Below are 14,543 nucleotides of genomic sequence, written 5' to 3' on the forward strand. Positions count from 1 at the left end.
AGTAAATTAATTCAGTATTTCTTGCAGACTGTTATGAGCATTTGGTGATGCCAGATCCTTTAGATTAGAACACAAGATAAAGCAGATCAGGCTTCTACAATGGGATAGAATTGTACACAGCTTCAATGCAAGGCTACTCAAGTTCAATGATGACACATGTGCCATTCGTTTTTGCAGGAAAATAATTGATCTCTCTTGATATTTAACCCACAGTGCTGCCAAGTTAAGAAATCATGTAATTTTCTCCATCTGCTTTGACATGATTTAATCAATGACTGTATGCGTATGGAACGATATCTGAATATCATGATAACATGCATTCATCATGAATTCAAACCCTCGTCCTCATCTTGACTGGGACTAGTACTTGTTGTTACACTCCAGCTCAGTAGGTGGTGGCATTACACTTTGGCTAATAAGTCTTGTTTTTGATGAAGGAGCCGAGAGAGCCGTTCAGTAGAAAGGCGGGTTTGTGTTTGTGGAAACAAACAATAAAAGGCAGAAAGTCAACAACGTTGTAAGATTAGTTATTAGGGGTGATAAGGCATACTACGCAATTCTGGCTTAGGCAAGTTCGTTTTCTGCTTTCACCATGGCAGATCAAGTTGAAATTGAGTTTAAAAAGGTAAGTATGCCATGTAGCTAACGTTATTTAGCTGTGTTTGACACGAAGAAAGAAGCTAGCCTACGCATTGTCCAGAAATGACACATTAGGCTAGCACTACCTGCTAAGTTTAGCAAAAGGAGTTCAAATAATATGACGTATTCTTTAACGAAACTAACACACTAACTACGTGTTTTCTTACTTTCAGGAAACGATAAGCAAACTTCTGGCTAAATCATTCAAAGACAGCAAAACTAAAGGTAAGGCATGTTTTAACCTGTGAGAAAAACGCACCTGTAGCCTAAATAACAACTAATATTTTCTTGTCCTAAAGTGAGTGGCGATGCTGTCATCCTGATGTGTGAGATCTTAAAAGTTTTTGTTGAAGGTGAGTAGATTGAAAAGCCTTTTTTGCATGCTCTTGTGATGTGACGGTAGGTCTATATACACTATTTGACAGTTTGAGGTAAGACCTGGATCAAGTGCAGGTCTCGTTCATGTTGTAGAAAGCTGACTTGACTTGTGAGAATATTAAAGCACACCTGTCGTCCTTAATAGGCACAGCAGTAGGGATGGGCAAAGCGAGGCTTTATGAAACACTGAAACGTTCGAAGCGTGCCGAATTGTTCAGAAGCTTCGAAACAATTCCGACACCTCAGAGCTGTTTAGGTGAAACAAATCTGTCAAATGCTTCGTATTGGAGATGTAGTCTTTAAAGTTCGTGGCTCGCTGTGTTACCTGTGTTCAGTTTTTGTCAAAAGCTAAGCAGTCATGCCCTTGGTCAATTACTGGATGGGAGACCACATGAAGTCACAATAAAGAGAATCTTATTGCTGCCCCTAGTGTTCTCTAAATCACTTTCTTATAAAAACTCTCGATTTTGACCATTCTTATAAACGATCTGAAACAATACCTTACAAATCAAACGGGGACCGAACCACTTTTGAGCAGCCTGGGCTACCGTGCAAAAAACACCCTCACTAACCACTACACCATCATGGTTATTGCTTAAGTAAAGTCTACACTGTTAATTGAACGCGCAGGCACGCCTGCCGACACCAGTGAAATGCACCGAAGGTTCACTTAACTTTGGTCACATGAAATGGGGATTTTGAACGATGTTTCGAAGCAGTGGTCACATGACATGGCTGTTTTGAACCACGTTTCGAAGCAGTGTTTCGAAACTCTTGTGCTTCGAAGCCTTGACACTGATTCGAGACGTCGGTTTTGAAAGTCACACCCCTACACAGCAGTTCTGTGATCTGGGACAGACCACCCTTCGACAATATTACATTTTCATAGCATGACATTGCTCTCACCATAGTACACTGGCATACTAGCAAGCTTTTTATCAGTGGTGACCGTGCTGTAGCCTAGTTGGGAGACTTGTGCATGTGTTTATGTGCGTGAGACTCACTCTAACTGTTTCTCACAGAGGCTTCTCGAAGAGCCATAAAACAGGCCACTGCTGAAGACAGTGAGCAAGTGGATGTTGAGCACTTTGAGAAGGTCCTGCCTCAGCTGGTGAGTTTGTCTTTTGTGCTCAAATACTAAGCAGTACTTCACTCCATTTGCTAATTAATATGAAAGAAGAGTTGACCGTTTTTACTGAAAGGCACATGGTGCGCAACACACTCTAAAAGATGCTCTGGGAAAAGTCAGGCAAGCAAGTACTGTAATGGACTTTCAAACAGACATTTCCTTAGGTAAGAATAAAGAATATTGTTGTCTGACTGAATGGACCATAAAAGGCAATCTGCCTCGCCAAGCATATGTGTCATAAAACATAAAAAGTGTTGTTTTTCAGTGATCCTGATAGCATCACTGTACCCATTCAGTGATTGGGCCAGTCTTGTTAAAAACGTCACCAATTAACATAAATAGACCTTAGGTTGTTTTTACTCTGGAGTTACACTTTTTTCCAGATAATTTAAATGGTTTAACTTATTCAGCAAAGGAAAAACCTCAGACATGCATCAAACTTAGCAACAGCCTGACAATTAAAAAATAAATAATAATAATTCAGATAGGATACCAGATACATTTTGAATGTCCTAGTTGTGATATTCAGGAAAAGGTAATCACTAACGTTTCCTGTGAAGTGCTTTGTCCACCCTAACACCAGAACTCCAAAACACTATAAATGTTCATTAAAAATGCCCATATGTATGATATAACTTGTGTATTCTACAGACAAGGAACAATAATAAACCCTACACATATTCTAAATATCTAATCTTATATAATGGCAAAAAGCTACATTTGTTCCAGATGTCTACTCTAACACACTTCCTGTTTTGGAAGTATGGACGTGCAGAATTGTATCTTTTTTATACTTCAACAGATGTATATTAAATTATAATAATAAAATCATAATGACATTTCAGTACGGTTTAATCTTGAGCCTTTGGAAACGCAGCAATACCTCTGATTATGAAACCTTCTGTCATGACCACCTGCCATTTTTAGTGCATCTAGACATTAGTGGTGGTTGGGTAGACAACATGTATCTGCCATTCCATTTCAAACTAAATAAGTACAAACAAATGAATAAAAACAAACAGAAAAGCAGTGCATATCAGACTTTTTGTAGTTGGCAATTAGGCAAGGCAATTGTGTAGACAGATGAAAGGGATGAAAATATCAAAGTTCTAAGTTATTCAAAAACAAAACAGGTGTTTTGTGTGTGTGTGTGGTTTAATATTATCTATTTTTATGCAAGTTGTGTTTTTTAGTTGTATTTCATAGGCTGATCATCTTTCTGACTGATGTTTTAAAATTCTCTCCCTCACAGCTCCTTGATTTTTAGCCTGGCTGGCACATTTTCACTGAAGGGCCACTAGGTGGAGATGTTCCGTTACAGTCGGTCCTCTTGTCTGAATACAAAGACACAGACCTCTACCGCCGAGTGGACGACTGCCAAACATATTTATGTTAGTTAGAGCAGGCTGTTAAAAATAGGTAAAAGGCATCTGGTTTTTGAGTCATAGACATTTGTATTCCAATTAATTGTCAAAGCTCATGAGGATTTAACGGCCAGCCACAGTAGGATATGGAAAACACATACACACACAAAATTTAGGGAATGCAAAACTTTGTGGAAAGAGTGATTTTTATAAGCTTTCTGTCAGTTAAATTTATCCATCATCACATAGATGAAATTTATACAACATAAACTTAGAAGTAATTATGAGAACTATTAAGCATATTTCTTCTGCCCTCTGATCATATGTCCCCACTCAGATCCTTTCCCTCAAACTTCAAAGTATGATGCAGACAGTATCCATAGCTACTTTGTTGCAAAGAAATAGTCCAACCCACACATAAAAGAAGGGTTGCAACAGATGTAATTCTAAAGCATCAGTCATGATGAAGGCACTGGTTTTTAACTGCATTATATGAGTATTATACACAACTGTATGTATATTCAACATGTTAGGTTTGTTAATGGCGTTGTTGTGGAGAGAAGAGTACTCTTAAGTTGAAAGTTAAAAATGATAAGCTTATTTAAACAAATAAATGATAACATAAAACAGACCTAACAGACTGGCTTTGTTTTTATTTTTTTCCCTTAATATAATGTGGTTTAAAGAATTTCCCTAATAATGAAAGCAAACATCCTCTTTAATTATTGCTCGTGCTGGATTTCAGAGCAGGCCCAGACTGGTTCCGTTTCAGTCCGCTTTACTGCTTGTCATAGTTTGCAAAGACATTGTCACCAGGCCGTGGAGGAGGCAATCTGAGGCGAGGCCACTGCTCCCCGTGTCTCTCAGTGGAACAAGTGACATGTGAAGGGGTGGATATGAGACATGTGAAAGCGGTTAGGCACGGAGTGGGGAGAGTAATGGCTTTGAGCTCCTCTTGATCCGACATTAAAGAAGGGGGGTGTCGACAGGCAGCCCAGACGGTCTGGAGCAATCTCGCTGCACAGAGTGTTCCCCTTCAAGATGCAGACTGATCCGGCTCCAATCCGCCAGCTTGTTTTGGACAGACGTGCTCATAAGTCACTGATGGCGGCAGCTGCCATTGGGTGTGTGTATGAGTGTGTGAGAGTGAGTGAGTGTGTGTTTGAGTGTGCTGGTGTGAAACAACGGAACAGAAAAGGTTCTAATCATAGAAATTGTAGTGAAGCGTGTGCAAGTTCCTCAGTAACAGATTTTGACACCTGTCTATGGAGTAAAACTTGTGTCACCTTAAACCGAATTTGAATATGAATTTGAATATGAATTTGAGCAATTGTATTGGAAAAACGAATTTGAATAGTATATATTGAAACTGAATTCATTAGATTGGAACTGAATCTCAGTCAACTTGAAATTGAATATAATATTTTGAAATTGAACTAATTTGCTCTGATACATAAATTATCCTGACTGAAAATTTCGCTCTTGGAACTTTCACATTCAGTTCTCAAAATTCAGTTTCAAAACGTGAAATTCAATTTCAGTCTACCGAGACAAAAACAGCTGGTAGCTAAGGAAGAGCAATCGAGTGCAGAGCTATTGTGATCGCGTGACAAGTGCCGAGCGCGAAGCAAAGAGCATAGCACCCTCTTAGCAAGCTGTCTCCTGAACCTCCTTACAGTGTCGAACAGAGAAAGAAGAGATGGAAGCGACTGGCACATCAGAAAACGTCCAAGTAAGTTGATATCATATGCCATGTCTGTTAACGTTACTTTATATAATGTACATTATATGCTAGCGCTGGCTGGCTAGCCAGCATAGTTTCATCGACTAAGTTAAAGTTTTTTCCATAGTTCAGAACCAGTTAGACTACTATAACTTTACTCTTTGATAGAACAATATGATTGGTCATTGTCATATCATTGTGCCTTTTAGGCCTGTAAGAACACGTTACAATCTCAGGTTAAACAGTATCATTCATGGAAAACTGGATATGTCCCCCTAGTTAAGCTTTTTTCATCGTTGTGTTGTCTGTTAGCTAATGCTACGTGGGGCAATTTTTTCGTGCCGTGATGTTGCCAGACAACTGGATTGCGATAACTAGCAAATGGTAGCTAGCTAAATCTGCATGGAGTCGATGAAGAAGCATAAATCAGCCTGTAGAAATACTGTTAAACTAGGGTCTCTTGAGTCTTGATCATATTATCGATATAGAACATATTCAGTTTGAAACTCTTAGAAGCTAGTAAAAGTTATTGAGAAATAGACACAGTATATTACAATAACCTAATTATTATACTTTAACTGTGTGTTGTCTTGATACTTCTGTTTCAGTAATGTGTGTGTAGATTGCAAATAATGTGTTGTATGACGATAGAAATGTCCTTGGTTCTTAATTAACTCATTGTATTGACCAAGTCGTGTGTGTGCAGAGAAGGTGTAATGATATTTATTATGATGTATACGATCCAAGGTATATATGTGTGTGTGAGAAACAACTGATTGTCTCTTAGGTGCACAGACTTGTGTATCCTGATTGCCTGATGCTTATGAGACCTCTTTGCGCAGAGATGAATAAACAATTAACGAGAAAGACTCACAGTAGACCTTTAAGCTAAACACTGATTGTTTGTTGGTTTTATTTTCATAGGTTGAGAGGCCTCAATGAACAGTGGACAGTGAGATAGACTGAGGACAATGGACTGGCACCGATCAGACATGGACACCGAAGCTTGATTTCTCTTAATAAATATCTTTGCAAGATGCAACACATATTGTAAAACACTTTACACACTAATAAACATGTCCACTGTTGTTTTCTCTGGAATTGATGTTTGCCAATTCACCATCACCAATTGTTTGCCATTGGTGGTGATGGATTTCCAAATGGATTTCCAAATGTATGGGCAATCTAAATTTTAGTTTATGTGTGTAATCAGCTGATATTAGATATGATGCAATTGCAAAATCATGTAGGTTTATCCTTTGCAACATAAGGAAGAACAGACCTTATCTGACACAGGATTCCACACAACTTCTTGTTCAGGCCATGGTCATCTCCAAGCTGGACTATTGTAATTTACTATTAGCTGGTTTACCTGCTTGTGTAGTAAGATTGTTACAGCTGAGTCAGAATGAGTCTGGTCTTTAATCAGCCAAAGACATATGTAACTCCTCTCCTAGTTACTCTCCATTGGCTCCCTATTAGGCAGAATTAAATTTAAATCTCTCACTTTGGCCTATAGGACACTGACCGGATCTGCTCCTTGTTATTTTAATTCAATGATCAAGACGTACATCCCCAACTGCCCACTGCGGTCTTCTGAAGAGTGTCTGTTGTGTCGACCAGACATAGGTCAAATTCAAGACTTTTCCTCAGTGGTTCCATGTTGGTGGAATGAGTTGCCCAGTGCTCTCTGTTCCTGTGATAGTTTTGGGTCTTTTAACAGGGGTCTAAAGACGTATCTGTTCAACATGCACTTGAATTAACACTTATGGTTTGTATAGTATTGTTTCATTTTCATTAGGCTGTTGATTAATTTGACATTGTTGTTTATTATTGATATTCTCCATAATGTAGTCTTACCATGCTATTGTTATTTTTATTATATTATTGACTTAATGTACATTATTGTTTATTATTACTATTTTCCCTTTTTTCTCATTGTTTATGTCATTAGGCTATTGATTGAATTGACATGGTTGTTTATTATTGCTATTCTCTTTATTATAGTCTGACCAACATCTTCATTTGTTCCCTGTTCAATTTTAAGTATTATATTGTTTTGTATTTATGTTGCTTTGGACAAAAGCGTAACCATAACCATATGTAATTGGAAGCAAATAAAGGTAGCCTACACATCATAGTATTACAAGAGTGGCTTTAAACGTAAGAAAACGGTAATGATTTGTCCTTTTTTGGTCATTCAAACATGTAGATTTTTATTCACATAATTACTAGGTTGTTGCCTTTTCTATCCAGCAGGTGGCAGTCCAGGATAAGAAATAGAGCAGTAGTTGAGTAGGAAAAACGAAAACGAGAGAAAGTTATGCCCATGACATTTTAAAGAATGACAGGCTAGAAGTTTGCAATTGGTAGACAGTACATTGATGTTTGATGGCTAGCTGAGTAGTTCTGTATGGACTGACAGGCTGGAAGTTTGAAATGTAATACTGTAAAAAATGTTTTAGCCTATTTAAAATTACAAAAACGGTAGGTAAGACCATACATCGATGTTTGATGGCTAGCTGGGTAGTTCTGTACTTCAAGGATTGACAGGCTAGAATTTTTAGATGTAATACTGCAAAAACATTTTTATTTGTTTAAAATTACAAAAACGGTAGGTAAGTAGGCCTAGGCTACATCGATGTTTGATGGCTGGGTAGCCTAGGCTGTTCTGTATTTCAAGGATTGACAAGCTAGAAGTTTGAAATAATACTGCAACAAATGTTTTATTTGTTTAAAATTACATAAACGGTAGGTGAGACAGTAGGCCTACAATCAGAATGTGTTTTATGAATCGTGCGTGCAGATCTAATAACCGTGCAAACCAAGTGCCCACACTGCTCTGCTTCGCGCTCGGCACTAGTCACGCGATCACAATAGCTCTGCACTCGATTGCTTTTCCTGAGCTACCAGCTGTTTTTGTCTCGGTAGACTGAAATTGAATTTCACGTTTTGAAACTGAATTTTGAGAACTGAATGTGAAAGTTCCAAGAGCGAAATTTTCAGTCAGGATAATTTATGTATCAGAGCAAATGAGTTCAATTTCAAAATATTATATTCAATTTCAAGTTGCCTGAGATTCAGTTACAATATAATGAATTCAGTTTCAACATATACTATTCAAATTCGTTTTTCCAATACAATTGTTCAAATTCAGCAATTCAAATGCAAATACAACATATTCAAATTCGGTTTAAGGTGGCACAAGTTTTACTCCATACCTGTCGCCTATGTTTGCATTGACCAAAGCCTCGATGAACCTTGATCTGTGCATCCTTCTGTCTTTCAAAGGACTGTGGGAATTATGTATGACACTTTGTTGTCTGGTTATGATCAAAGACAAAATGCACATGTCTGGTTTTAAAACCCATGGCATAGCATGGCATGTAGGCTACATGTGCTTTTTGTTATTCACTACAGTGGTCAAAATGAAACTGGTTCTCTGTGTTGGCTGTAATTATTGACTTTGTTGTATCGCAGATACTTGTTTATATTTATGCTTATTTCTAATGTGCTGAACTCAAGTGAATGTACAAACAACACCTTAAAAAGCTAAATGACTTGAGGGAATTCCCAGAATAAGAAAAGAAAATCTAAGAAGAAATCTTATCTCCTTCATCTCTCCAATACGATTTTAAGTGAGATTTAGGACTATACATGTGTACTAAATTTCACCCTAGAGTGACATCTCAAAATCATTCTCAGAAATGTTTAGTCATGTCAATCCTTTGTTTGCTCTCAAGACAACCTTGGTGTTTGTGGATGAGGCAAATATAGTCACAATAAAGTGCATTTAACCTGCCTATGACATGAAAAGTTTTTTTTTTCCTGGCAGTTATAGCAAAATGTCACAACCAAGTGCCTTATCTCATTTCTCTTAAATTATTTCTTCTCTGAGAGTATTTTTCAGTCTGAGAGAAATAACTGATGAAATTGACAAGTCACTGAAGCAATAATTCACATTTAGCTCTCCCGAGCCTTCAAAGATCCAGAACAAAAAAAATCCTATAGGTTCCTACACTGAACTATTGACAGATCTAAAATGAAAACTGTAACTATAAAAACTGTATAATTAACTTAATATGCAAAATGAAAACAAAAACAATACCCCTGTCAAAAACTGATTTTTGTTGATTTTCAGGTCAAATTCTGAAATTGTCAGAACTATCCTTCTGTGACCATTGCCTTTTAGTAGGCTATGTGTCATTTGGCTAATTCACATTGTAGCAGGTTCAGTTGTGTGAAGAGATTTCATTTTCAGCCTCATTAATGAAGTGGTTTGGAAGTTCTATCTGTTGAGTGTTTACTTGCTACATTAGAATAAATTACACATTAAGAAGTAGGTAATCTTAGGGGTCATCCACTGACTTAAAATTATATAAAAACAACAACAACTATGTGTTACCCATTATGACTGTTTTGAGACAAGTTAAAAATGCACTGGAACTAGTTGTATGGCTAATTTATAGACTCCAAATCCTTCCAATCAGTTGAAAGGGGAGAAGTGTGAGTGGTAGAAAGAACAAAGCTCATTTGAATTTCTGAAGATGAAAGTGTTCCACTCCTACAGAGAAAGCCACTTTTCTCAAGAACAAATCTTCATTTTTTTCCTGCAAAAGAGAAAACCACAATCAGACACAAACTTGACTCTCCCATCACGCTGTTTATGGTTCTGGTTTTCTCTGTGTGATGATTTCATGTAACTCTTTCACAAGAAAATATCTGGGGCGTTCTGAAGGGTAGAATGGATGTGCTGCTGCAAAAACAAGATCCCATCTCTCGAGGAGACAAATCGTAAATCAGCTGTATAATGTGAGGAGTACGTTGGTCTGTGCTGATGAAAGATGTGACAAGATGTCTACAAGTTGCAGGTCCATGTTGCGCTAAAGCAGGTTGAATTTATCTCTCTCTCTCTCTCTCTCACATTCTCTCTCCTTCCCTCCTTGCTTTGGCTCATTCTAGCTGTCTCATCATTCTCTCCAACTCAATATGAGGGTAGATTGGGTCTGATTGTGCTTAGATCTCAGACCATACGTGCTTTGTCAGCCACCTGCCCTTATCTCCATGAGTTCCCGCTTGGCCATGGTCGAACTGGATGTGTTTGAAAGGAGAGAGGGAGAAGTATCATATTAAACTTCAACTTGGATCAAGAGAAACCTAAAAACCCCACACATCAAGGCTGTGCCGAGACTCTACAGCTGTCTGTGTGATTATCAGAGCCACGGCGTTCATGTCCAACAGCTCATTTAGTCACATTAACAAAGCCTCTACATCCCCTCTGTACAAGGAGTTGTCAAACAATGTGAGAAAGTCATCTGGAGTCCAACTATGATGGTAGGCTTGGTTCCCTCTTATCAATACCCCTATTGTAAATGTAAATCAGGTTTCTAAGCCAAGTATACTTAAGTATACAAGGAATTTGATCTCTGCATTTATCCCATCCGTGAATTAGTGAACACAGAGCACACACAGTGAGGAGAAGCACACACTAACCCGGAGCAGTGAGCTGCCTTGCTACAGCGGCGCTCAGGGAGCAGTGAGGGGTTCAAGGGCACTTCAGCCGTTCCTACTGGTTGGGGATCGAATCAGCAACCCTTCGGTTCCAAGCCTGAAGCCCTAACCAGTAGGCCACAACTGCCCCTAACTATTGGCCTACTAATGTGTGTCTATGTTTGACTGATACTTTTCACAGAGTCCAGAGAGATTTTTTATTAATTTATTTTCAATTCTCTGGCTGAAATGTGCGGTGGACAGGGCAGGTGGATGTGATGGTAGTGGTCTAGTGATGGGGAGAATTCTGATGCTGTCATGAACAGAACTGCAGGGAATGTAGTTCCAAAAACTTGCTGAGGCACGGTGAAGCTGATTCAGAAATCCTGCACTGACAACTACTCTTAAGGACGGTTCACAACTTGATTTCATTTGAGAGACTGTCAGTCACATCAGAGGAGGCAGGCCTTGCGACTGCTGTGTGATCCACATCTGATTAGTGCAGCATATCCAGGCCCTGACCCCTTGACCCCGATCCCTGACCCTTGACTCTGTAGATCACTGTGAGTGTGAGTGTACCTGGCAGCTTGAGCCACTTGGGTATGCGCCGGTCCGCTGTGCCCACTGGCCTGGGGCGCGTCCCTGTAGGGGGGTCAGAGCACTGGCGTGTGGGGCGAGACGAGATCTTCTGAGGCCTCCAGCTGTCTGCCGCTGGCCTCTGCTGATTGGTCGACGCCTCCGGGGCCGCGGGGAGCGGAAAAGACCCTTCCGGAACAAGTGAGGTGTGTGATGAGGTGTGTGACCTCGGCTCGCAGCTGAAGAGGCCAGGAAGAGCAATTAGGAGAGCAGACCTGCTATTTCTGGAGCAACAACACACACTTTCACACTGTCGTACACACGCTCACAAAATGGCGGGGCGGGCGCCGAAATCCTCTTATGTAACACACACATCACAATTAGCACAGGCTAAAAATAAGGTACTGCTTTGTCTGCTGTGACGTTAGAAAGGAGTGGGGGGGTCGCCCCCCCTCCACCCCCGCCAGTTCCCAGGTCGACAAAAGAGGTGCTATTTTTAGGCTCATCAAACGGGCTATGAAAACAGGGCCCAGAGTGTGTGTTTGTGGGTGTGTGACGGTGTGCGAGTCCGAGTGAGCGGGGCTTTAGTAGTCATGTGCTGCTGATGAAGAGGATGATGCCGAATGACTGCTGGCACTGTGGAGCTCAGCAGGGGAAGGGGGCCGAGGGAACCCAGCCTGGCAGGCTGTGGACATGGGAGGTGTGGAGGGGAACAGCTCTCGTGTTAAAACTGGGGCTCCAGGGCCACTCCGCTTTTCTTTTTTTCTTTTTGCTGGCCCTTCAGACAGGGATTAAGCCTCGGAAAGCCTGTATCCAAGCGTGCATGTGTGTGTGTGTGTGTGTGTGTGAGGAAGAGCGTGAGTGTGTTTGTGGACCGTAGATAACTAGTGCTGAAATCCTTTCCAGTTCAACAGTCTAATGGTTAAATTAAGGAGAGTGACCTGCACATGAGTTTGCCTATCACTTTTTGAGATAATTATGTACTGTGTGTGTCAGGAAAGGTGTGTGGGGTTTTTTTTGGAGACAAAAATATTTCTCGTTCTTGTGTGTGTTGGCACCTTTTTGTAGCCGCATTTGCCTCTGCAACTGAGACCGTGGAACTCAAATGGCATGGATGTAGGAAACTACCTATCGGAGAAAAGACCCAAACATACATCAATAAACAGATGTGTATAGACTGGTAAAGAAAGCACTAGTATGCGTGCAGAATATACCATGAAACAGTGTGTGGAATTAACAGGGGAGAATGTGATCCCTCTTTGTGTTTGTCAAAGGAGAGCTGAAACGGAAGAAAAACAATGTTGGATATGGAGGTTTTTCCCACCTGATTGTGAACCAGAGAAGAAGTAGAGCAGAGCGGTTGGGAACAGATTTGCCTGCAGAGAGATGTATAGGATGAGTGGTGAAACAACACACACACTCACACACACACACACACACACACAATTTGACCATCTAAGCCTGTGCAGACATGAAAGGCAGAGCAGTGAAAGGGGTGCTCTTGGGCGTCTGGTGATCGCAAGATGAATGGAGAAGTATGAAGGAGGAGACCAGTCTATAACCTTCAAATACAGTCACCCACCCTCCCTCTACAGCCCCCCCCCCCCCCCCCCCCCCACTTTCCGTTTTCTCATTTCCAGACATCAGTGTTTGGCCGTCTCCAAAAACAGCACCGACACAGATCAAATCTCCACAGCCGTAATTTTAAAAACGGCTCTTTTGGAAAAACAGCGATAAATTTGCTGGGCCTCCAAACGCACCGTCTGCTCTCATACCTAGCTGTGCATAAAACAAAAGGGTGGGCCTGCAGCGCAACCACTTCAATCACTTACAGCTCCTCCACAGAAAACACATCTCGCTTCACACACACACACACACACACACACACTCTCACACACACACTCATGCTAAGCAGGAGGGACATAGGTGTGGTGAAAAAGTGCCTGGAAATTACCTCTTAGTTTGAAGGTGTGCATCTAAGAGTTTTATGTGGAAAGGTTACTTCATTTGAAGACCAGCAGTCATTAGGTGTGTTTCATACTGATGAATAGAGCAATAGAAGGCCTTGCTGTGTTGGAATAGTTTCTGTTTATAAGGTTGCTTGGAATGAGCCTATATAGCTATGCCTTGTTAACAGGGACGGATCATGCCTCCCAAGGGACATAACTCCCACCCCAAGCCATTGTAAAATGTTGGTGTCCTGACCTATGGCACATTTCTGCACACTGAAACACTATAGGCAACTGCAGGTGCATTGCAAAGCTACTATTACTGTCTGGATCATTACCAATGTCAATCTGGATGTCCCCCCTCTTTTCACATAATATGTAGTTATATTAGATGTAAGAATGTCTCGGTCCACTATGGACGTCGTACACTGTGGTTTCTCCAGATTGTCCCAGACCTTGGCTGCTGGTCAGCTTATTGATTTCAACCACTGGGCAGATGAGGTTTGTTTATGTGATACTTGAGCCACTGAGGAGAGGTCACTTACTGTTCTCATTCAGTGTGGATGAAAAGAGAAGTGCTCATCGTTTCAGTTTTCAGCTTGCTGGATAAAGCCTCAGAAAAAGGCTGAGTTCAGACTAGGTGTCTTTTTTGACAAGAGAAGTGGGCCAGGGTATTTTTTTATTATTATTCGAAAAATCACTGGCAGCAAAAAGCAGTTGAGGGAGAGATGACAATGCAAATTGATGATGGTCATAATGTTGCAACTTTTTGACCAGCATCATGGTACATGGTCATTTTTACTGCACTCATCACTGCATTATAGATATATGTTGTATGTTAGGGGTGAGAATGGCTACAAACCGCATTCTCACGGTCGTGGAAAACCTGTAAGTCATGGAATAGCAAAATACCATGTTCCAGGCATGGAGATATCAGAGTATTCAGTAAGTTCATTGAAATATTTGGAAAAGTCATGACATTTTGTCATACTCGGGGCATAGACTTGTAGACTGTATCTTACATTTTATCTTATTAGAGGGCATGAAAATGCACTCTACTGTTATCCGATTTATTATCAGCTTCAACCGTTTGACGTAGAAACTTTGTTCAAACTGCGTTGCGTAGGTCTTACTTAGGTGACTTCAGCTATGTATTTTTCAACTTTGTAACTTTTATATTTTTTTAACTAATTAATTAAAAACTACTAAAAATGTCCCCATAAACTTAACATTGGTGATTATGACATCACAGTAGGGCACTTAGAATCCTATGCCAAGTGTTTCGGCCACCTCCA

The 14,543-nt window shown here is 40.3% G+C and overlaps 2 protein-coding genes and 1 long non-coding RNA gene across 7 annotated transcripts in view; 2 read left to right on the forward strand and 1 right to left on the reverse strand.

The window, feature by feature from the left end:
• Nucleotides 1-418: 418 nt before the first annotated feature.
• Nucleotides 419-4,141, forward strand: cenpx (centromere protein X). Its single transcript, XM_076265936.1, has 5 exons — nucleotides 419-625; nucleotides 813-864; nucleotides 939-992; nucleotides 2,040-2,128; nucleotides 3,399-4,141. The coding sequence occupies exons 1-5, from the start codon at nucleotides 593-595 to the stop codon at nucleotides 3,411-3,413; spliced, it is 243 nt and encodes an 80-aa protein (XP_076122051.1). The 5' UTR covers nucleotides 419-592; the 3' UTR covers nucleotides 3,414-4,141.
• A 2-nt stretch (nucleotides 4,142-4,143) lies between these two features.
• Nucleotides 4,144-14,543, reverse strand: part of LOC143102386 (tether containing UBX domain for GLUT4-like) — a 55,870-nt gene continuing 45,470 nt past the window's right edge. For 4 of the 5 annotated variants that reach the window (XM_076265933.1, XM_076265931.1, XM_076265935.1 and 1 more), the window contains 5 exons: nucleotides 12,624-12,675; nucleotides 12,358-12,427; nucleotides 11,303-11,538; nucleotides 8,455-9,843; nucleotides 4,144-4,769 (listed from right to left, as the gene is read on the reverse strand). In XM_076265933.1, the coding sequence (XP_076122048.1) occupies nucleotides 9,833-9,843; nucleotides 11,303-11,538; nucleotides 12,358-12,427; nucleotides 12,624-12,675 (369 nt within the window). In that variant the 3' untranslated portion in view covers nucleotides 4,144-4,769; nucleotides 8,455-9,832. The remainder of the gene's footprint in view (nucleotides 4,770-8,454; nucleotides 9,844-11,302; nucleotides 11,539-12,357; nucleotides 12,428-12,623; nucleotides 12,676-14,543) is intronic. The other variant, XM_076265934.1, reaches the window with a different exon arrangement.
• On the forward strand, nucleotides 4,810-6,321 carry LOC143103202 (uncharacterized). The gene is made up of 2 exons (XR_012982748.1): nucleotides 4,810-5,242; nucleotides 6,158-6,321. It is a non-coding gene; the product is annotated as an uncharacterized LOC143103202 (long non-coding RNA).

The sequence above is a fragment of the Alosa pseudoharengus genome, unplaced genomic scaffold (genome assembly GCF_046254945.1).
Source record: "Alosa pseudoharengus isolate Yale_2024_CS ecotype anadromous, Long Island Sound unplaced genomic scaffold, YU_APseudo_1.1 YU_APseudo_1.1_scf_4, whole genome shotgun sequence".
Classification (NCBI taxonomy): domain Eukaryota; kingdom Metazoa; phylum Chordata; class Actinopteri; order Clupeiformes; family Clupeidae; genus Alosa; species Alosa pseudoharengus.

Excerpts from the sequence above, each read along its gene's own strand:
- cenpx (XM_076265936.1), top strand. The coding sequence starts at position 593 with ATGGCAGATCAAGTTGAAATTGAGTTTAAAAAG. Across the intron at positions 626-812 it reads TTGAAATTGAGTTTAAAAAG|GAAACGATAAGCAAACTTCT; the intron begins GTAAGTATGCCA and ends TCTTACTTTCAG. Across the intron at positions 993-2,039 it reads CTTAAAAGTTTTTGTTGAAG|AGGCTTCTCGAAGAGCCATA; the intron begins GTGAGTAGATTG and ends TGTTTCTCACAG.